Raw genomic sequence first — 24,292 nt, forward strand, 5'->3', positions numbered from 1 at the left:
TAAATTCAGTAGTTGTTCAACAATCATTGACACTAGAGGGAGCTGTTTACACAGTTTTAAAGATTGCCCTGTACATACTGTCATGTTGTTTTTGAAGCTGTTACCAACAAGATCATATAGATTCTATTCTATGTAAACATTATCTTCAGATTAACAAATAGCCACTTATTTGTAGTTAACAGCTCTAATAAAATACTTTTGTTAATCTGTTTATGCTATATTATAAAATAATCATGCTGTGCAAGTAATGTATTTATGTTCATGAAACATCATTAATGACAAGCTGCATAATGGGCACCTATACTTACATAATAAATTTGCCATTCAACAGGTTTAAAAGTATTTAAAAAAATTCTAAGCCCACTCAAAAGAATTTTGTTAAAATGAACTTATTAAAACGTCAAAACAGAGTGATGAAACAACTTTATTGAATCTTCGAGTAGAGCCTTGATATTCATGGAATAAAACTATTTTCTTAGAGTACAAGCAAGAACAGCACAAAAAAAGAGACAAACAGACAAAAAGCCACTTATGAAAGTGCAGATATGAAGGACAACAATATATTTTCTTCAAAAAAATACAAAAATGTTTACATTTTAACAGTGGATGGGATTTCACTAGGAATAAAAAAATCTGAAAGCATGTTCATCAAAAAGCTAATTTTTTACAAAACAATATCACTAGTGCCATTTAGAACTTAGTCCAAAAACAATTTTACTCTAAAATGCAGAATACACATAGGCATTATGCATATTTTTCTAAGGGTGTTTTTATGAAAACAGACAATTCATAGCATTTCAGGCAAACATGAGGACATTTTTTGTGCACCACAGTGCACAACATATGGACAAAGTAAACGATGCCTGCCTCTGCTCTTATACAAATCATAGACTTACAATCCTGCGGATCAAACCACACTTGCAAAAACAAATTTTCTCTCTACTAATAAGTACATTTACACACTACTTTTTAAATCAGTCAAACACAACTGTGATAAAAGTAGAACAACATACGCATGAGTTTGCTCATGCCTCCCTTCCCGCTACGATCATGCCCTAACCCCCATACGTTTTCCCATTTCAAAGTGTTGCGTTTTCAAATATATCCATCTTTCTTTCTACATTAGACATTTTTTGTCAGTTTTGCTACATTTTAATCTTTTATCCAAGACCGATATATCATAGAAAGACGACTGGAAGAATTTTGCATAACTTACCTCGTTTTCTTCACACAGCCGCATGCCGTTCAGTTCATTTAAAGCATAATATTTCTGAATTTGAGTTTCTTTTTTTTGTCTACCAGACAAATTCATCTAAGACCACCCAACACTACTCTGTATATGTACAACTCTGTAATAGCCTCTATACTGCGATGCAGATCTTTTGTCCCCAATGGAATACTGAGATGTAAACTGGAAAAGGAAAAGAAATGCTTAAAAAAAATAACGAAAACAAACGGCTAAAAACCCAATTTCTTTCACAAGAACCAACAGACAATACTTGCCACAAGTATGATGGCCTCATCATTTAACATGCTTGGTCACACAAAGTTGTCAAGTATCTTTGAGATTCTCTCAAGCCAAGAACTGAGGATTCTTCAGACAAATTTTATGCCCCCAATCCAACTGCCTTCAAGTAAAATACAAAACCCACCCACCCTCCCTAAACCAATCAACTGCTCCATGGGAACCTAGATTAACAGGGTTCCTCCAGCCATTGCCTTTTTGTCAGCCCTGCCTAGGATACAGAAGTAGCATGGTTTTCAGGAGATCCCATCTGGGTGAGGACTTTATCCAACCATTGCAGGGGACCGTAAAGATGAATCTCAATCCAGCATGGAGTGCTTGTCACATCCTGCCGATGGTACTCTGCACCCCAACCCTGGAAAACAAGCAGACAACAGATATCACATTATATCTAAAAAATTAAACTATTATAGATAAAAATTTCATAAACTGCACATTAATCTAGTCTAGCTTACCTTTACAAAGCTCATACGGATGGTGCACATTTTTGTAAGTTCATAGACAGCTTCAAAACCGTGGTTGACAGACTGTGCCAGGAGCTCGGCAAACTCCTGATTGTTGAATATTTTGAGGCTGCAGCGACTGGGGATCTTGCAGACAGTGGTGGGGTGGAAACCGTGGTGATAGTTGCAGTTGCGACTCTGAACGAAGATGCTGCTGTCACTCAAACATTCAGCATACACCTCTCCACCTACATAGTAAAGATGGACTCCTGCAAAATAGAGGAAACATGATTATTATTAATAATGATTGTTTGTATATAATTAAGCCACACTCAACTAAATAAAATGTGATATGTGATAACTTGCTAAATGATGCAATGAACGATATGTAATACAATAGTGATTTAAGTTTGTAAAATCAATTTGAACTTATTAAAATGTTTGAAAACTGAAAATTATATAATAAACATACATGTTTTAGATTCTTTTTGATTATTGATCGTCTTCCATATGTCAGAGCACAAACAAACACTCATATGTGCCAGCCTCTTTGCTAAAACATTGACTATTACCATTATTCAGTTATTGCAAACTATTGTGATATGCACATTGAATGGTATATTAAATGGCATTAAACAGTATCTTTAAAATGTTTTTAATTTAATCAGACCTTTTCCAATGTGGCGTCGGGTGTTCTCGATGGTGGAGTTGCGGTTGACATTGGACAGCAGACCCAGGCAGAAGCGATTGCGGTTGTTGGAGGGGTCGGTGAAGCCATCCACCAGCACACTGGTGGAGGACGCCAGGAATGCTTCTCCCACCCGATTATTCAGCTCATAGTACACAATGGAGCACCAGTGCTTGGGTTCCTGATAGGCCACAGGCTGAACATCTGCACAGAAGATGGTCATGAATTAAATCATGCAAGTACAAATAACTCACAAGCACCACACATAGACCAATGTTTGATTTCCCATATAATTGAGGATATTTTATAGACTTGGCATGTTTTAATATCAGGATTTTTTTCCCTTTCACCCTACAACTAACCCTGACATTTACCTGTTGACATTGTAAGATTTATATAGATCTTATATGTAAGGAATAATTGACGACGGGCCATTGAATTATAAGAAAATAATGCACACCAAGCAAGGTGGTAATGCTGCACAACGCGAAGCGGAGTGCCGTTACACCGCAGGTGTGCATTATTTTCAAATAATTCAAAGGACCGGAGTCAATTATTCCGCTTATACCACGGTTACCACAAACATTGCTCTGGTGCCTATTTTGACAAGACATTTGACAAGTTAGGTGTGCGGTTTACAGAAAAATAATCAACACCCATAGAACATTTCTCAGCCAATCAAAATGCAGCATTTAACAGACTCATGGTATAAATAAGGAATAATTGACAACGGGCCGTTGAATTATAAGAACAATTCACATCATTCAAATCATTATTTTTCAATAATTCAATAATAAACATAAACCAACAATAAACTCTTCACTACATACAACAGACTAGATTAAATATTCTAAATACTAGTGATGTTACCAGTGACACCGAAGCTCCGAAGCGTGTGTCAAAAAAACGAACCGATTTTCACTGAAGCTTTGTATCGAAGCTTGATTCGTTCTGGCAAAATCACGTGACCGATGACGTCCGAAGCTTCGTTTTACACACACCCACGTGACTGCTTCGTTATCTGATTCAAAGGTTTAGAATTGTGCGATGCGCGGCGCGCCCTCATGGGTTGTATTGGAGTATTGCATTACACGGAATCGATTACTGTATAGTGAGTTTATGGTATATATAGAATATATTAGTAGTAAAAAGCCTTTTCTGCACCTTTTAATACCATGATATATTTTTTTATTGGTTCACACTTTATACTTTTGAGACAAGGTCTATCCTTAATTTGTTATTTTTGTTTGAAGTACCATTCGCATGAAATGGAACATGCTTTGGTCATGTATTTAATATAGTGTTACATTTATTTATGAATCTATCCTTAATTTGTCAATCCATTAAGTTTTGCTTTTATAATTAAATTAATACATTGTTTGGTTGTGGAACATGTTGTGAAACAGCACTTTCACCAGCAGAGGTCCTCATTGAGCTCTGATTTGAAAAGCTTCGAGTCTGAACCTTTTTCCGATACAATTGGGTTGAAAGCTTCACTGCTTCAAGAAAGCTTCACTTCGCCATCACTACTAAATACTCACAGATGCAAGACACCGGAACACAACAAGGATTGTAACAAGACGCACAAGCACAGAACACCAAACACAAGGACAATAAATAGGGAGAACTAATGAAATCAATGACAAGCAAGGGAGCGGGTAAAAAGTGACGAGACCCGGGAAATGCGTGGTCAGAATAATTCAATACTAAAACCACACATTTCATAAAACATGGTACTGCCGGGACCCCCAACACAAAGACTAGATATAAAAAAACACACGATTCTGACGGATCCAAAGATACAATGAACGGTATCGTTGGGATCATTTTCTGAGCGATTTTTCGCCACCTGATGAACGATAAACCATTGAAAGCCAATCAAATCTATTTGAACTTCAAGTCCACGTGCACACTTGAAATGACAGTAAAGGTCGTAAAAATTACCTCAGGTATCCAGCGCTGATGCAGTTGCTGTGAAATTGACTACGTAATGCTTTTTATTCTACTACATTAACTATGGCAAAAGGTAAGAGATTACACAAATTATTAGATTCACCGTTTAGAGTTATGCGAAACGCGTGTTGAGGAGATCTGCTGGTTACCTGCTGTGTAAATGCAACACGAACAGCATATTTACATATTCAGTGACATGTAAAGTTAAACAATTGCAAAAGTTTTTATTACAGGAAATATGCAATATTAACTCTTTCCCCCGCCATTGACGAGATATCTCGTCAATCAAGAGAAAACGCTTCCCCGCCAATGACGAGTATTTCCGTCTTTCCGCAACTTTTTAAACCCGGAAGTATTGCCCTATGGCAAGCTACTGCATGTCTGTGTCTGTTTTAAAGATCGCTCTGAATGGGATCTCTATGAAAAGTCCGTCACAAAAATGGAATTATCTCTGCTTTTTGCTCAAAATGTGGTGTTTTTGCAGAAACCTACCCATATTCAAAAGCTGTTTACAAAAGAACTCCTGAAGGTGGAGTCCTGAAGAGGGTCTGTTCTTTCATTTGGTATATTGTATGTTTATATATTTGAAATCTGGCCCTATGTCTTCATATTTTTTCAAAGGCTGAATTCAAAGGGAGAAATAATTGACTGCACTTTTAAAACACATAGGGTGGGTTGCACCAACAAGGATTAAAATAAGCAGGAATTAGAGCTAATATATGGTGTGTTGATCTCAATTTAATTTTAATTCTGGTTGTGTTGTACCACTTAAAGGCGCAATTTGTAAGTTATTTGCAGTAAAATATCCAAAAACCACAAGGCCAGTGTTATATATTTTGTCCAACTGATTACTATCAATATTTGTAATGTTTTCAACTACTTGTAAATCGTGAGAAAATTGCCATTCAAAACATTGACACGGGACAGTGCAGTCTCCTTTCAATGACGTTAATATCCACTTGACCCTTTGTTACCGCCTTTACTGACGTAAAAAACACATGAAAACAGTGTCGTGTACAAATGCGGAAGTATGCGTTATCGCCTGTTGGGCTACGCGCTTGTTTATGGACTATGATTACTCTTTACCGTCTGCCGCTGGTTGTGTCAGCAAAGACAGCTCCCGTAAGCACACGGGCCAACCAAACGACCCAAGAAGAGTTTGGAACAAGACGAGAGAAAGAATGAGGATCAATATCAGTGTTGCATTATTTGGATAGAGAGAGCTTCACGACAACATTTAACTAGACAGAGATGCTGATCTTGCTTGTGTTTTACGCGACAGGTGAGTTGTTTTGATTTGTAACTCTTCAAAAATCGTATGCTATTATATTGATCACAAGATTAGTGTGTAGATTGTAATCAGTGCGTCTTCCCACAGACGATATAATGCACATCAAGTAATGTACAGCAATTATAGAGTAGAGTTTGGTACTGTACAGTCTATCACAATTTTCCATCATAACCTCAAAAAGATTTGTACTGTCAATACATTATGTGAAAAATCATTTGAGATTGTAAGTTTGAACACTTAATTCTGTGCTGTGTTAACGCACAAGTTTGGACTCATACTGTAACATCTATGACTAACAATTTGAACATTAAATATAACATTTTATATTGAAATAAAACGATGTCATCAAACGCAACATTTATAAGACTTGATTACCTTATCCGTCAACGTGATTTCTCATTCGCGTCTGATTAATGGCCGTCAGCGGTTGAGTTAAAGACTAAAACTCCCATAATTCCACGCTGCTTCAGAGCGTCATTAATCAACGTCATTTGTTGATATTGCTGTTTTGGCGCCATCTAGTGGCGAATTTTACGTATTCATCTTTAAATTTAAACACAGATTTAACAAATCTCAGATTTATTTAAATCTTCATCTGAGACTTATTTTGTCCGCCATGATGAATTTGCCAGTGTAATTAAACAGCAACAATGTTGACGTTGTCTTTCAATAGAAAATAAACCGTTTATGCAGGCAAAGGAAATAAAAACATTTGACAATCTATTAAAACAATCTATTGTATTGATTACTGGAGCAATGTGGCAGGAAATATTGTAAAGCTCAGATATTGTGACATAATGAACAAGATGTGTTGATGCATTTGTCATGAAGCGCCCTCGTGTCTGTTCATTCACTGCCCTTCAGTTCCTGACTGAAGCACAGAGGAGAAGCGCAGTATACCAGCACCATTAGCTGTCACAGGTGCTGCTAATATTCTTTTTAAGCGATCGACCTCTATCCTGTGTATTTTAAAAAATGTCTTTGTATTATAGGATAGGGAGGAGGGTATCCCATACTTATTGCTTTAAAGCAAAAAAAAAAAACATCTTACTGAGCCCCCAAACTCACTTTGTTGAGACATTATAATAAACGCATATTTGAATAACGCCCCGGTGCTTGCGGTGTATGTTTCTGTTTCATTTAGCCACACATATAATTGTAGAAGTTATTATTTAAACCTCCTCAGTTGCAAGTTTAAATTTAATCTCTAACTGAGATTTTAAACAGAGTTTAAAATAATGGAGCAACAGGATTAAAGATAATCTAGGTTTTAAATGATGGTTTAAATGTAACCCAGTTTATTTTTAAACAAGATTTAAAGTCTGGTGCAACAGAATTATTAAATAAGCCTGGATTTAAACCAGATTTAGGACTAATCCTTATTGGTGCAACCCACCCATAGTTATGCAAAATTAACTAAAGTGCAATAGTGGCATTTTGACTGTTTTATTGTTTGTATCGAATTTAAAAATTTTATTTGCCTATGTTTTATCACCTTTTGTATAAGACAGCTTGCTTGTCCCTCCAAAGAAATGACTTGCATTTGTATGTGTCTCATCACTTACAGCAGAAGGCATATCGATTTTAGTAGCGTATTTATATGAGGTCACTGTTGCTAAGCCATTAATGGTAACACTCTTGTAATGTGCTGCAGCGATTGGTCATAACACTTCAACGATCAAGGGCTGACAAAATACAGCCGAATCAGCATAACACAAGCAACTTGCTGAACACATATCTGCCTGTATCAAATCCCACCAAAGCACGTTGAAGCAAACCATTAAACAGGCCTAGCTCTCTTACCAGCAGAGGACCTCATCTGTGTCAACTGGGCAGATCCCAAAAAAAGTAAAATGTGTTTATCTGAGTCATATTTTTCTCAACTTCCTCTGACAGTGCAGCAGTGGGCTGCAGGTGTTTTGTCTACTTTATTCCCATCAGCCTTTTACAATGGAAGTGTGACTACAGTTTCGCACAGGATGCAGCTTGTACTTGCATACCAAAACTTTGACTGTAAAGCGATTTCCACAAATGTTTCAACACTGTCCCCACCTCATCTGGGCCAATTTCTGCAACTCTAAAGTTTTTATGTATTAAATGTGCTTTGTAAGGAGACGTTTCAATGACTCTGGTTTGGACAGGTTTACAATGTTTGTTCAGTTCATTTCAAGCTTTTGGTACTCTTAGCTGACTGTAATGATAAGTAAGAGATTATCTATAGAGATGCTTAATAGTTATTTGCTGATGTTTTACTTTTGAGTGCCTTTATGTAATTCTCTTTTAAATCACACCACATAATTGGCCCCAAGATAAACCAAATATTAGGGGCAGACTGTCTGTGACCGTGTATGTGTGTAAGTGTATGTTTGTGTGTGGACTTCCTGCACCTGCAGTGTGGGCCGGCAGCTGCCGACAGCCCAAGTCAGGCTGTAAGGATGTGTGATATGTGTGCTTAAGCTCAGTGTGGTTATATTTTTGCCATGCAGTCATGTGGAGTATACCTGGCCGGTTGCTGATTTCTGTAGGCATGTTTGGAGCTAGAAGATTTGTGTCCATTGGTTGAGGACAGTCCTGTGTCATTGGCTCCTCTGGGGGCATATAAGCAGGTGGGGGCGATTCTATTTTGGAACGATACCCAAAAATAAAACAAAACATAAAATGCACATGCTCCTTATTAAGGCTAAAATAATTTATTCATTTGGTATCCACAAAGTGCTCTTCTATCTTAAAGCAACACTATGTAGTTTTTTTTACCTTTAAATAATGTCTCTAAAATTATTTCAGTGATAGAACAACTTTTAACTGGACAAATTGTACTGTTGCTGCAACCTGAGCAGCCTCCTAGCTGCTACAAGCACACTCTGAAAGTGGCGGTGGAGGGTAGAGCACACAGCCCCGCCCCTCCCCCTGCCTGCAGAAGAGTGTCTGATACCAGGCACTGTTGCGCTTTTCAACCACATGGGGGAGCTGCGAGTCATTTTTTCATGAAAACTACATAGTGTTGCTTTAAAATGAGTTGAAATGAGAGTGAGAAAATATACGACCTGTACCAAACAAACATTCTATATATTCTGACTATATGATATTCTTTAATCTTAATACAATGTTGCAGGTATATAAATGTAGTAATCAAATGTATTTTAAATGCAAAAGTGCTTGCTGGGCAGCAAAGACATTTAAAGAATGCATAGCATAATTCCAGTTTGGACAATTATCTCACCTGGCATTTGAAATGGGCTTCCTGGGTCCGAGCTGGATGGTGAATGGGGGAAGGTGGCAGTACTGCCTGTGCCGCTGTTGGGCGAGCTAGGGTAGCTGCTGGTTGGTGAGTTTGGGGTAAAGGGAGGGGCATTTGCTGGCTGCTGGTTGAAGGAGTCAGGATAGGTGGCATTATGAGGCATGAGGGGCTCCGTCTGGTGCAGTGGGTTGCGGAAACGTGGCAACATGGAGAGTTTAGCATTGAACTCACTGTTTCGTGGCACCAGTACTGGGGGCAATACTGTAGAAATGAAGAAAAATGGCAGTTATGAGCAGTCCACCAATCCATATGAAGTAGGTAATGCAAGAATCTACTGAATGTTAATCTGATGCTATGCAGTTACATACTTGATACATAGCATGTATTTAACAATGAGTAACTCAAACATTTGTCTTTAATATTGCCTTCAGGAACTACACACCCAATATTAAAAGACCGGTACACTGAATTGGGAATGGTTTGTGTCAGATGAACTGAGAATCAAATATCTATTAATATCATGCACTTGTACACCTGGGGTGTATTTCAGAAAGCTGGTTATGTGACTTACCCGGGTAAGTTTAGGAGTAAGTAAGCGGATAACCTCTGCTTTCGGTTCCAAAAACGGAGGTAACTTTCGGGTTATGTAAGTAACCATAGCAACTGACTCTCTGAAGATGTTGCAGGGTAATTTCTTTTTAGTTAATAAAACGAGGCTCCGGAGGATGTCTGCGCATGCGTGTACTTATGATGAGCGTGCAGCGGCCGTGGAAGCATATATTTTGCATAATATTACAATGTTAAAGCATTTATTTTATTACATTTACAGTCGCAAATATTTATTGCTGTCTTAAAAAATTTATGATATTTTCTTTAAAGAAACAATTTTTTTAATAACATGGATTGATATTTGTGATTGGGCTAATTACTATACATTTAATTATGTTCATTATTAATATATCTCCAAATATCAGTGGATGTAAAAAACACGTTTCCATCAGTTAATTAATGTTAACAATAAAGTACATTTCCATATCAATTTTGTCAATTCATAAATAACCCTTATCTTTCATTTACTAAAAAAATTATTAATCTAAAGTTCTAATAAATGCAAATACAAAGAAATCTTAACATTTGTTACTTGAGTGACAATGTTACAGTAAATGGGTATAACAAATAGAAACACATGATGCCTATCATAATAATAGTTACTGAGGGACAGAAGTTACCCCTGACTGCAGTGTCTGATAGGCATGTGCATCTAACCTGACCCACAGAATGACACCCATGAGCTTGGGCGCATGTGGCGACCAGCAGTAAGAATTTCGGCGTCCTATGTTTTGTTTTTAAAAGAGCGTCTGTGTACATGTTTTACGTTTAAAAGTTTGTGTTTTCATGACTGAGTTTGTTCAAACACATACTGTTCATTGGGACTTATGGAATTGATCATTTTAATTGCGTTGTGGATATTTTTGAACTTCGTTTGCCATGGAACCGTGGCTCCGGCGTTAAGGATTCACTACACCAGGGATCAATTATTGGCTTGAGGATATGATTGTGCCTACACGTAAAATTAAGGTTTTTCCAAATACTAAACCGTGGATGTCAAAATCTGTCAAAACGAGTTTGCAGAGTAAGAAGCTTGCCTATAAGCAGGGGTAGGTTTAGGGAGAAGCATGGCAAGGAGAGAAGTTAGAACAGAGATTTTTAAAGCTAAGCATGCTCTTAACGGGTTTTACTCTAGATTTGAAAGTTTTAATTTTAAAGATGAAGTAGACGAATTATGATGCCTGTGTAAAGATGATTCCCACTTAATCTTGGAACAAGCAGCAGTGGAGAAAATTTTTCTCTCCACTAAGGTGAACAAGAGCCCGGAGATAACATATGTGGTAGAACCTTAAATCACTGTGCAAAGCAATTAAGTTTTATTTTTTCTGAGATTTTTCATTTATCATTACAGACACAAAAGATACCTAGCCTATGGAAAGAGGCAATTATCACTCCTGTTCCTAAATGTAGTAATCCTAAGCTGCTTAATGATCTGAGACCAGTCGCCTTTACCTCCTTAGTTATGGAATCATTTGAGAAACTTGTGAAGACTGAGTTATTGAGTAAAACTAGACAAGTCCTCGATCCCATGCAATTTGCATACAGAGCAGAGAGAGGTGTTGAGGATGCTTCAGTTTTATTAGATTTACTGACTAAACACCTGGAGGGAAAGAATACACATGCAAGACTGTTGTTCATTGATTTTTCTTCTGCTTTTAATACTATTCAACCCCACATCCTAGCCAGAAGACTGCTTGAGTATTATGAGTTGAATTATAATTTAGTGGGATGGATATTAGATTTTTTAACGAACAGAATGCAGAAGGTAAAAGTGAATAATTGTTTTTCTGATGTATTAAGTGTATCTACTGGATCTCCACAAGGTTGTGTTCTTTCACCTTTACTATACATTTTGTATACTAACTTGTGTCAAAGCTTACATGAAAATAGAGTTTTTATTAAGTTTGCTGATGATACAGTCATAGTAAGCCTATTACAAGGGGACGAGTCTGGCCATGGCCCAGTAGTGGAGGATTTTGTGACTTGGTGTGATGATTCGTATCTACAGTTAAATATTACTAAAACAAAAGATATGATCATTGATTTTAGAACTTTTACTTTTATTCACGTTACCACAACTATTAAAGGACAGGTTGTTGATTGTGTGGAGAGTTACAAGTACCTAGGTATAATCATTGATTCCAAACTGACATTTGACTTGAATTGTGAAATGATCTGTAAGAAAGGTCACCAGCGTTTGAGTTGCCTTAGGAAGCTTGCCAAATTTCACATTGACAGACACGTGATGTCATTGTTTTACTTTGCTTTTATTGAATCCATTATTTCTTTTTCCATTGTGGTGTGGTATGGAAGTCTGTCAGGAAAGGACAAAAACTCCTTAAACCAAATTGTCAAGTTGGCCAGTAAGATAATAGGAGTAAATCAACGGACTCTAGAACACATTTACACAACTCAGTCTTACAGGAAGGCAAATGATGAGCTGCATCCCTTAAGTAACCAGTTTCAGTTACTTCCCTCAGGTTGTCGGTTTGTGGCCCCAAGATGGAAAACAAGACACTACAGGAATACTTTTGATCCTGTGGCAATTGATTTTTTAAATAAGAATAAGAAGAGAGATGTTGATGTTTTTATTAGGTGATAGCTACGCAAGAGGGGATATGTATGTGTCTGATGCAGCTTGTCATGAGGTTATTACTCTGTGTATTTATATGTAAATTGTTTTTATGTTTTTATATCTTGTATGTGTTCTTGGGACAACGAAATTCTTATATGCAAAACAATTTTACCTTCGGGTATGAAATAAAGAGACCTTGACCATGACCATGAAGCACAGGCATGATTTAACACTGACCCACATGTGAAGCACAGACTTCATTAGGTGAAACACAATTGAATCACAGACATGGTATAGTGGTCAGGGGTTTTCTATTATCAGTTAGAATCATGCACACACACAATTAAATAAAATTATAAATATATATTTCATAGTATAATATTTATTTCTTAGACATGTACTTCAGATCCTTAGCCTCCTCTCTACATTTGATCTATAGTTGGTCTTTTTCTAAATAACCTTTTTTTTCTTTAAAATGGGCCTTTTGCAGCTGCTTTCCTGAGCTATAATTTTTGAGCCAAAGGGAAATTTAGATATTTGGATATATTAAATGATACAGGACAAATTACAACATGTTACTATGAGCACTAATGTAACATTTCTATTCTCCACTTCTGTCATAACAGATCCTAATCGTCCAATGCAAATGAATGATAATTTTTAGTGTAGTGTACTGAAAAGCATTACACAAAATTATTGAAAATCTGTAAGGACTGCAAGGAAGCTTTACAATTAAAAGAGGTTGCATTAATTTTTCAGCTATCAGTAAATGTTAAAGATGGTAATTCATACAATGTAAAGTCCAAAAACTAAACAGGGTCACCCAAAGGAGCAGAAGTAAAATAAGTAGAATATAGTGAATATTATCATAGTGCATTTTATGCATACACAATACAATCATATCTTAAAAAAAAAACTGTAAATAAGCCTTATGACTGATTTATGCACTTTATGTGCCACAACCCTTAGGAAAATTAACCATGGTTTTGTAAAGTTGTGGTAACCATGTTTTTTTGGTGCATTGATTACAATCAGCAAAACCATGGTTTTACTACACTAACTGTGGTTTAACTATGGTTTTTGAAAACCATGGTTGTCAAAACCATGGTTATTTTGTGGTTTCCACAGTTTTACTGTAACCATGTTTTTGTTTTGTTTTAACTGTAGTAAAACCATTGTTAATTTTTGTAAGAGAAAAGATCATCTTAATAAAGTCTAATTATATCTAATTCGATATAATTAATATATTTAAAATCATATATGAAATCTATTATTATTTTTACAGGCTTTTAAATAATATTATGTGTATTTTCGTTGAGACACATATAATATTGGACTTAAATGGGGTAAAATAGGTTTGTATTAATTAATTAATTTATTTATTAATTTAATCTGTTTTGTAATCACGCACTTATATAAGGTTATAAAACGTTGGTTTATAATGTTATTTCTCATTTAAAAACTTTAAAGTTCTCTGTGATCCATTGACAATGCCTTTATGTTGTTACCGGGAGCGCGCATTAACTCTGGGTTACTTTCATTGTGTTGATTGAACTAACTCTTAAACTGTGTTTTGGAACCGACATACCCCGAGTAAGCAAGTTTGGGGTTGATCAACCCAAAGTTTAGGGTTAATCTGATGGTAAGTTAACCGTGCTTTCTGGAAAACACCCCTGATGATGATCATTATTATTATTATTACTTAAAAGAATAACATGTAAATTAAGCATATGCGCATACAAATTACTTTATGTGAATGTGTTTGAGTTTTTTTATCCGATCGTAAAAGATTTGGTCACTATAAAATATGCTAACAGCTGTGTTTTCAAGTGGATCTATTAACATCTTCCTGTCTTAGCTCCCCACGTTATTTTATTTTTTATTTAGACAAGCTAATAGTTTGGACTATGACGTTTCCATTGACGCAAGTGGCAACATAAAAAAAATAGTGGAGACTTATATATTAAGGATCTACTTTTGCTAAACAATTGCTCTGGACAATCACCGCCCTGCCTTTTTTCTGAGAGAAGGAGAAAGGCAGGTGTCCAGATATCCAACAATCCCGCACTAAACAAGCGTGTGCGAGGCGGGCAACCGCTCTTTCCTGCTATTGTCTGTGTGTGTGACAGGAGTTCCTGTAAAAATCTTCCTCTATACAGCCACATGTTCGCCTGTTGCAGCCGACAAATACACACACACACACACACACACACACACACACACACACACACACACACACACACACACACACACACACACACACACACACACACACACACACACACACACACACAGAGACCGAACAAAGCCCTCATTCTGCCCCCGCCTGGAATTTCCTGCTCCTGCTCTCATAATGCACACACACACACACACGCACGCACCCCCCCACACACACATACTGTGGACAGCTGTTTCTATGTTGTCAGCTGACCCTCATCTTCTGCTTAGCCAACAAAAAGAGGGCTTGTGCGTTTGAAGTCCATTCTTTTACCATAAGCAGAGGTAAAGGAATTGTTCTTGTTTTCTATTAAGACACACACAGAGAACTGAAGGTTTTGGACTCAACGGTTTTTGATGCAACCAGATTCTCTCATGCGGTATCAAGATCAAACAAAAGAGAAAAACACCTGGCGGAGGCCAGAGAGACAGATATGGAAGGGAGAGGACAGAAAAAGTAAGACCATCTGGAGGAACCATGGAAATGGAAAACTCATGAACATGCACGGAATACGGTACATATGGGCTATATGTTTCATAAGGGGCCAATCACACCAAATGCGTTTTAAATGCTTGTAATCGCAAGGCGTGACGCAACTTTTTATATTGTCCAACAACCACCAAGTCAGCTGTCTTGTCAATCAAATATTAAAGCGTGAACACTCTTTTGCTGTTAACTGTCATATTAGCAGAAACTTTCAAAAGACCTTGATCAAGGATGAGAGGTGCACAAACACGCAGGAAAGAGTGAGTTACTTCCGTCACCACAACGGAAGGCCCGCCTCTCCCCTCATTTGATTGGACAATGGAAAGACGCAAATTACGTTGGGCACTTTTACACTCTCAGCGCTCCTTCAAAAGTGCGTGCTGCGGCAGGCGGCAAAAAACGCAAGACGTTTGGCGCGCATAAACAGCACACATAACGCTCACTGCCAATAGAAAATCATTCAAAAAAGCGCATGCAACTGCCATAAGTGCGTTTAGTGTGATCGGCCCCTAAGGGATTACGGGATCATTTTTTTGTACGTTATCGGGTAAAGCTAATTTTTCTTTTATAAATCTGATTACACTAAAGACTCTTCTGAGATATAAAGGATGTCATACTACTCTATAGGTACTCCAGATTAACATCAGAAACGCAGCAATGGCGTGTGTTACGTGAGCTTTAAGACTACATACATTACTCATCGCACCACTTTTTACATATTCTTGAGTTTTAATCAAAGCACAAACCAGTATTTTCAACAGGCCCAAAAGTGGTTTAAGTGATCTGAAAGCATTTATACCCTGCATACATTTGTTTAGCTTTGTCCACCTGATCATACCCAAAATGCACTGATACAAAAAATTATTATTCCAAACAAAATATTGCAACAGAGCCAATGCTGTTCTGTAAAGTACACCCATGGTTGGGTAAAATATGGAAACATTCAACTGTTAATAAACCTTAAAAACCTAGGCTTAAATACACCTAGAAAATATTTGACCCAACCACTGGTTCATACTACCAACCCTAACATGCTGGTTTGAAACAAACCAATATGTTAATTTTATCCCACTGGTTGGGTTTGTTCATATTTTAACCAACCTTAAAACAACACTGCATAGTTTTACAGGAAAGTTATACTTATTAACAAAATGTATATATTTGTCTCTCACTCACCTGGACTGTCGACCCTCTTGTAGTGGTAAGGGTTGATGCACACATCCTTCTGCTTAGATCCAAAGGGAAACTCGCAGCACTCCAAGGCCTTGAGCTCATGGTGCGACTGCAGGTCAGGCCAACGCCACACGCGGCAATAGATGACATGAGGTAGCCCTTTACGGTGTGACACCTGAAGCCTACCATCCAGCGAGCGAGGGATAGTGACACAGTTGCTGGGCTGACCAGGGCAGCTGAGGGCCCTCTCCAGCTCTTCCATGGCACCCTTCTTCTTCTTCAGCTTCTTGACCAGTGCATCCACTGCCTTCTCTGCCCACTTCTCCTCTTCGTCGCCTTGCTTCCATCCCAGCAATCGCTTGACCGCCGGGCTGGTAAAGGAAAAGAGCGAGGTGACGTTCATTGTGGCGCCACGTGCGCCCCAGTTAACACTGTCACGGTTTTTCTGTAGGGGTCTAGGGTTTTGATGACTATGACCAAGGAACAAGGGAATCTCTGCTCTGCCTTCCCCAAGAGTATCAAAAACTCAAGTGGGGTGAAACAGGGAGTGTTAAAAGATGTGTTTTTCCACAGCTAGCCAAGATTATCCTGTGTATCTGTAGAGAGATAGACAGCTCAGTCAGTTAGATTATTTGGATCCGTTTAGAAGAGACCAGCTCTGACAGTAACTCCACAAAACCAGAGCAAATGAGACAATACATCATCTATCCTGAGAACATTGTGATGACATCATTTAGTTATGGCTTCTCGGAATGGCTGCCTACGGAGTAACGGAGCAGAGCTTCCAATTACATCCGCTCTACGGTAAGTTCTCAAAATGGCTTTCAGCATATGGGAAGTGGGATGTGTTCAAATGGCACACGCTACACCAACACTGGCATGACACGTCGCTGAGTGATGCTTTACAGCACTGAACAATGCCCTGACTCACTTCCATTTCTACATATGTAAGGATTCTGTATGTTATAACAAAACTTGGACTACAATTGCTACATTTTTGGAAGGTTCTAGATAGGGTTGGAAAATTATTCAATAGCAATATATTTTGCGTTATATAAATATTTTCAATAACGGTGATATGGTTTCCGGTATTTGGATATACATTACAGCGTCCCATGGCTGTTGAATTACTTCGTTAAATCGCTCATCAGTACATTGGTCAAATCATATAATTGTTAAAATGCTATCAATTAATCTGGTTGAGACTTTGGAGTGTTTGCCCAGAGAAGAGCTGTCAGTCAGAAGTACGAGAAGGAGGTGCGGGTTAGTTCGCGTCAAGTCACAGCTTCCAAAGGTGACACCATATAGGGAGGGAGAAGGGGGATGTAATGCAACACAAAATGAACTACAGATTAGAAAAATGGACTTAAACCATCAGGTGCCTTGCAGGTTAGAAAAGGGGAAATATGAGAAATGTGCAAAAGATAAATGTATGTAGCAATGACACTTGTCTCGTTATAAGTATAACATTTACATAATGTAAGTAGCTTTGCTGTGCAATTACAAAAAATAGAACTTTGATATAAATTATTCTGTCCAACTATCTCATGTAACATTAAATTTTCTACTACTACCATTGAAAAGTTAAAAAAAATTAAATATTGTGTTATAGGAGGCTTTATTGGCAAATTCATTTGTTCAGAAGTTTGTAGGAACAAACATTTGTTGGGCATTTTTTGAAGTTTACCCTTAGCTTTTTTTAACCTTTATACTGTTATCGGATTTATACCATATCGATCGAAATTTAGAAGTATAACGGTGATGGAAATTTTGGTCATATCGTCCAGGCCTAGTTCTAGATCAGTGCTTCTCAATCCTGTTCCTGGGGACCCCCTGCTCTGCACGTTTTGTATGTCTCTCTAACTTGACACACTTTGCTTACTTCATGGAGCTCTCATCTAATGATCTGATGATTAGAGTCAGGTGTGTTAGATAAGGAATACATACAAAATGTGCAGAGCAGGGGACAGGAACCAGGAACAGGATTGAGAACCACTGGCTGTTTCTCAATTCCAAGAACGCAAAGAACGGACTTGCGTCCTCGTGGAGATCGGTCTTGCCAGGCGACCTTGGAAGAACGAACTCGGAAGTTTTGCCGCAATGACTTCTGGGGCGTAAGCGATTTCAGCAAGTCTGCACTCGATGCATCCTCGATATCAAGAACACATCCGGGTATTTTCATGCGTCCTCTGTCCTCGCGTTCTTGAGAATTGGAATGAACTTCGACCGTTAATGATGACGTAGAGCGAGGACACGAGGACGCAAGATCGCTGAAGAACGCATATTGAGAAACAGCCATTGTTCTAGATAACCATTCACTTGTCTAACTGGCCAAAAAGAAATAAACCACATTAAGAATAGGAGGCTGAGCCTTTCCTTATCCTTAGAATAAAGAGGAAATGCATTTAGAATAAGGATAAAAGTGCCCATTCAGAAAGATCCCAAGGCAGCCATTCACCAGCCGGCATTCATAGTAATGGGAAGGGAAATAAGAGCGCATAATGTGAGTTCACACTTTTTTTGAAGTTAGCAGATGGTGTAGCATAGCATCCTCTTTGTAATAAAGCAAGAGGCTTGTGACATTGTACAATTCTTTGGTTCGAACACCAAAATTTAAAGTCTTTAAATTAAGCCCTTTTAAGGACCATTATAATTTCTTTCATGTTTATATCACATTTTCATGGTTCAGTAATGTTGTTTTACTACTTTTGTAATACATTTCAGCACTGTTTCACTTTGTGTGTTATGTTTGTTTTTATCCAGTATCTGTTTTAAAAACTATCGGTCAATTTATCGGTTATCGGCAAGTAGGGACCAACTTAGTTATCGGTATCGGTAAAATCCACTATCGGTCTACCTCTATTTATTATTTGTTTATATTTTCCTAAACCCCTGATGAAAAAGTCCAGACAATCAGTAAAAAAGGCAAGTTTTTGGGAAACAACATACTTTGTAGGAATTCTGTGAACTCAAATGCACAAACTAGAAGCAAACCAACAAACTACCCAACAAATGGAGAAGAGAAGGCTCCTCAAAGAACAAATATTTATTTTATTTTAATATTCATGTGCACATTTATTAGAAAGAAACAACGTTACAGATGTAAAAGCTGCACCTACCTAACACTGGATAATGTTTAAAACTGAGCAGAAACCTCTAATTGGAATTTAAGCCACTAAATATTGACATGTGTGACACATCAGCATGGTAAAAGTGTTTGGTAAACACTTTATATTTTTTTCATGCCAAGGTTTACATTTGCATGGCATTGCTCATATATTTTTCCTTTTGTAATTTTTGGGTAAAAAATGACAGAGGGACATTAATATTCCCATTGTTTTAGTTACAAAACAAAGTTCTCTAACTCATTGTAGAAAATATCTACACTTTTTTTAATGACACAGAAGATAGTCCAAATTTATTTTCAAGATATTTTGCTGAGGAGCTTGGATAGCTATCAATATGAATCCACTTTCAACGAGACACTATTGTATTGTTTCATTGTCTGAGTTGCAGGTAAGTGTTTTCCACTGACTGTTCTGGAGCATCAACACCAGATAAGTAAGGTGACATCAGAGAGCAGCTATTTCAACTATGCTGAGTGCTAAGAATAATGTTGTCCTCGGTGAGTGTGACTGCCTTCAGCTACTGTTTCACTTTAGAAAGCTTGTCTGGTATAGGTTACAATGAATGCAAAGTATTACAACACAAATGCCTTTTAATTGTTTACCCCAAAAATATTTTTTTCATCATTTAGTTACACTGTTACAATATTTATTTCCTTTCCTTAAACACCAAAGCTCAAATTTTGAAGAATGTGCTGGCCACCCCTTTCTATATGATGGAAGTGAAGGGACTGTGTCATGTGTTGTCATCTCACCCAAAGCTATGCTATGTTTTCAGAATGCTTTAAATGCTGTTTACAAGTCATATTTATAGTTATGATGATTTTGGAACTTAACAACCCTAGACCCCTCATTACAGTAGGGTATCTGCACTCAACAATGTGGTTCTGGAGAAGTAATGACATTTTTTGGTGAATTATTCCTGAATAATTTAATAAAACATTTTACGGAGTGACAACAAGTTTGTTATTGGTTATAAACTAAACCAGCATGGCTGGACTTGGCTGAATGTTGTTTCTATGCTGGCTGAGGAAGGACACATAATAGTTTAGAGTCATTCAATGAAAACAGGTGCTATTTACAACCGGGAAAGGCGGGAGTAGTAGCTGTTATCATGGACCACAGCGACAGCGAGGCTAAAAAGTTTCTCCTATATTTAGCACCATCTCGCAGCCAAAAGCTCATATAAAAACTTGGGACTTCTGCTGTTGTCAGGGAGATGAGCCAGGCAGTGGAAAAAAGAACATCACCAACTAACCTTTAACAAAGTAAAAAACTTTTATTTGATATGCTGAATTATAGAATTAATCTTAGGTTTCTCTAAATAACAGACCCTACTTGGAGCTAATAGGGGTTAAAGTTTCTGTGATGCTTTATAAGTATTTATAGCAAACTTCCTCAGAGTTTTTAAGTGAAGTAAATATGTGGGGAATTTTCCATCTGATTTTGTGAAATAAGGCGCAAAGTAAATTTGCAAAGACTCCATGGAAGATCGGTCAATGAATGTGGAGTGTATCTTTAAATGAGTATGACACCTTAATTGCTTTTCTCAACTTACTGGGCTCATGTGTATTGGCCTAGCTTATATAAAATCAAATAACTGAATTAATATTAAAGTAGTTGGTTAATTAAACCAAGCACAAAGCTAGTCATTTTCAGCATGATTATTAATGTGTAAACTATAGCACATAAAGTCAATATAAACCATGAACCTGCTTTTGCAAAAACAATAACAAACAGTTTCAAATTACAGGAAACTTTTTTACGACACACACATTTTTTTCTGACTAAACCATTTTCTGACTAAACCATTGCTGGGTATGAGTGGGGTGTGGGGGTAAAGTCACACCTGTGTGTGACTGTTACAAGTATCTCCTTGACAGATCAAGAGCCTCTTTATCCTTGTGTATCACATGCCGTCTGAGCTTTTCTTTGTCAAAGGCTACAAGGCACTTCAAACTCAAATGCACATGCAGCTGTTCCCCTAGGGAATCTGTCATACATGTTACAACCACCCATTTCTTACCTAAACACATCACAGATCGGGTATTCCCATAGAAGGTGGGGTGCTAAAAGTCAGGTACATGGTTCCCTGTCTGTATGGTTTTACCATTTGATTTATTGACGGCCACTAACTTGTCTCCAAATTGCAGTTCAACTGCCCTTGTTTAATTCAATTTCTTTTCACATTTAAGCAGAATTCTCCAGTCCAAATATCCAGACTCAGGCTAGCAAAGAATGTTGTTGTCAGGAGAACTAAATACAAATTATTGAGGATTAATAAAATCTGACCACTAGACTGACCACACACTTATAAAAGGTCAATATACCATTGTATTGATACCTCAGACAATGATAGTTGAGGCTGTCTGGAGCCCAGTCAAAACAACAGTTCCTCATTTTGCAAGCTGCAATCATCGCAAGAGCACAGTAACAAATAGGTTCACTGTATGGGCTACTAGCCACCAGGCAACCATCTAGTGCACTACAAGTTAAAGAGCACGGTAAAATTTGGCTGGGTAGAGACATATGAGTGTAAAATGGCCATGTCAGTAAATTGAGAGCCTGACACAGCACTCGCTGTTTGAAAAATTGCACCGACTGACCGAAATGCCAGCTTTGGTTCCACATTTGCAATGCAGGGCAGCCATTAAAACGCAATCATTGCGCTTTTTAGCTGGTGCTCTTCAGGCCTGAGTGCATGTAAATATTAGCATTAGCTTGAGCGCTGGTGCGGCGGGCAGAGCTAATGTGGCTCCCATCACGCAACTTTGACAGCCCTGACCCCCCGCATCATCTCCATGTATCATTTTGCGCTGCTTCAGTGCCGTTAATCAATTTAGGAGGCAGTAATGATGCTCTCTCGGCTCTCCCAGGGGACTCTGCGTTATAAAGAACTTACATTATTTATCAAGGGCTGGAACTGGGGCCCTCCATTAAGCACCAGCTCAATTGCGATGTTCTCTAATAAAAAAGAGTTAGGGGTTGGACAAATGGAGAGGGAGGGAAAAAGAGGAAGAGAAAGAGGAGCGATAGAGACAGATACGCTTCGAGTGTGCAGAAGTGCACTTCCAACTCCTTGTGATGCCACATTTAAATCAAACAGGCCAAAGGTTCACACACAACAGTTAATGCTCCCTAAATTGATGGCTAATCGTTTGTTTGCAGTTGGTTGTGAGTCTTTGCGAAGCTTTACAGATACCAAAACTATGAACCAGGAAACCAGCCAGATTCTCTCTAAAAATCATCCAGCTGCAAATATGGAAAGCAATTGTGTGGATACTTTATTTCGTCTGTAAACAAAATGTTTGTTAAATCTCTTAACATTATAGCAAAGGTTTATAACCAATACTATTTTATCACATAAATACATTCACACTTATTTTTATGTTGAGCAAGCATGTTTTTACTCAATTTTTACTCACCATTACACCTGTATTTTGATGTGGCAATAATGTGCATAAATAATAAGGTATGACCCCAAATAGTCAGATTAGTTTTTTTATGACCAATATTTACATGTATTACTATTGTATTTTTATGATTTTTTATTTTTAGTTTATTTATTTGTTGTTAGGACATTATGACATCCCCTTCCTAATAGTTACATTATGAAAACAGCTTATTAACCTAACAATACCAGTGTAATCCAAAGCACACATATATTTGATATCTATGTGATCTACTTGATAATATATTGACATAAAGTAAGTTTAAGAATTTAAGGATGTATATCCACAAACTGTAGCCTAACACTTTAATGACAAAACTCAATAATTTCAGATTTTTTTCACACCAGCGCTATATGTTGTAGGTTAAGTCAAAAATGCACACTATCACATACACTTATTTGAAAATAAAACAATTCAAGTAAATCACAGACAAGGACAAATTCCTGTCCTTTGAGTAATCTGATATGTCATCTTCAATGATGTCAGGAAATCTGGCTCAGGTCTCATAGGCTCTGCATTCATCATGTACTGGGGCAAATATTCACTGTCCCAGCAAATGATGTGTATGAATTATTGCCATTTTGAGCAATCTTCCAATAAAGCACGTTTTCCCCTCCAAGAAAATAAACCAAAGTGGGTGGTAAAGCATAAAAGGAGTGTAATGAATGAAATATGTAGAAAGGAATGACTGAACAGACTTAAAGGCATTTGTGGATGCAAAAATCACCGCTGGAATTAAATTGAATGCTGGAATATAAAGTATATATCTACACACACGTGTATTAAACAAGACTTTTTGAATCTGACCGTTCCTATACTAACAGAAAGAGATCAGCAGCAAAAGATGTGCATCATGTGACATTCCAACAAAATTCTACATGATGCAAAACAAACAGCATAAATAGTGAAACCAGCAGGGTCATAAGAAGACGCATTATGTTGACGCATAACAAATGCTCCGTAATTTACTTTCTTGAGATATTCTGAAGAACGACCAAGTTTGATGCTTTATTACGCACAATTAAAACTGAATGAGAAGTTTCAAATTGTGCATTCGTGTAAAAATCAATGTAGAGAGCGCAAAGTTTCTAATATCACAGTTTGATGACGCGTTTGTTAAATAGAAGAGTAAAGTTAACAGTACCTTGTCCAAAACGCTCCTTCAAAGCATTCATACGGTCCAACTCGATGTGCTCGCGCCTGGCGTCAGTGTGTCGCGAACCGCCGCACCCTCCGCACTAAACTCATATCACACCGCGGCATTGGGGCGGTGCGCGGGTAACAAGTCCTATTTTTTACACATTGAAAGTTTTCAAAGCACTGTATTATGTAACAGTGTATCCTAGTCCTTCTTGGCTAGAGGAGCCCAGACTGTGGTCTATTGTGACACTGCCCTGGCTAGGACCATAGGAATAGTATGCTGTATGCATGCTATATAGCTATGCAACTTCTCATGCATACACTAATGTAGTGTAAGTTATCTCTCAGCAGTATAGTACATGTTGTGTAAATTGCT

At 37.6% G+C, this 24,292-nt stretch overlaps 1 protein-coding gene across 1 annotated transcript; it reads right to left on the minus strand.

The window, feature by feature from the left end:
- Positions 1 to 406: 406 nt before the first annotated feature.
- smad1 (SMAD family member 1) lies at positions 407 to 24,068 on the minus strand. The gene is made up of 7 exons (XM_055205126.2): positions 23,921 to 24,068; positions 16,203 to 16,795; positions 9,121 to 9,399; positions 8,402 to 8,518; positions 2,639 to 2,860; positions 1,981 to 2,237; positions 407 to 1,880 (listed from the first exon to the last, which is right to left on the minus strand). The coding sequence occupies exons 2-7, from the start codon at positions 16,600 to 16,602 to the stop codon at positions 1,737 to 1,739; spliced, it is 1,419 nt and encodes a 472-aa protein (XP_055061101.1). The 5' UTR covers positions 16,603 to 16,795; positions 23,921 to 24,068; the 3' UTR covers positions 407 to 1,736.
- Between the last annotated feature and the right edge of the window lie 224 nt (positions 24,069 to 24,292).

This window comes from Misgurnus anguillicaudatus, chromosome 3, assembly GCF_027580225.2.
Source record: "Misgurnus anguillicaudatus chromosome 3, ASM2758022v2, whole genome shotgun sequence".
NCBI classification, from domain to species: Eukaryota; Metazoa; Chordata; class Actinopteri; order Cypriniformes; family Cobitidae; genus Misgurnus; species Misgurnus anguillicaudatus.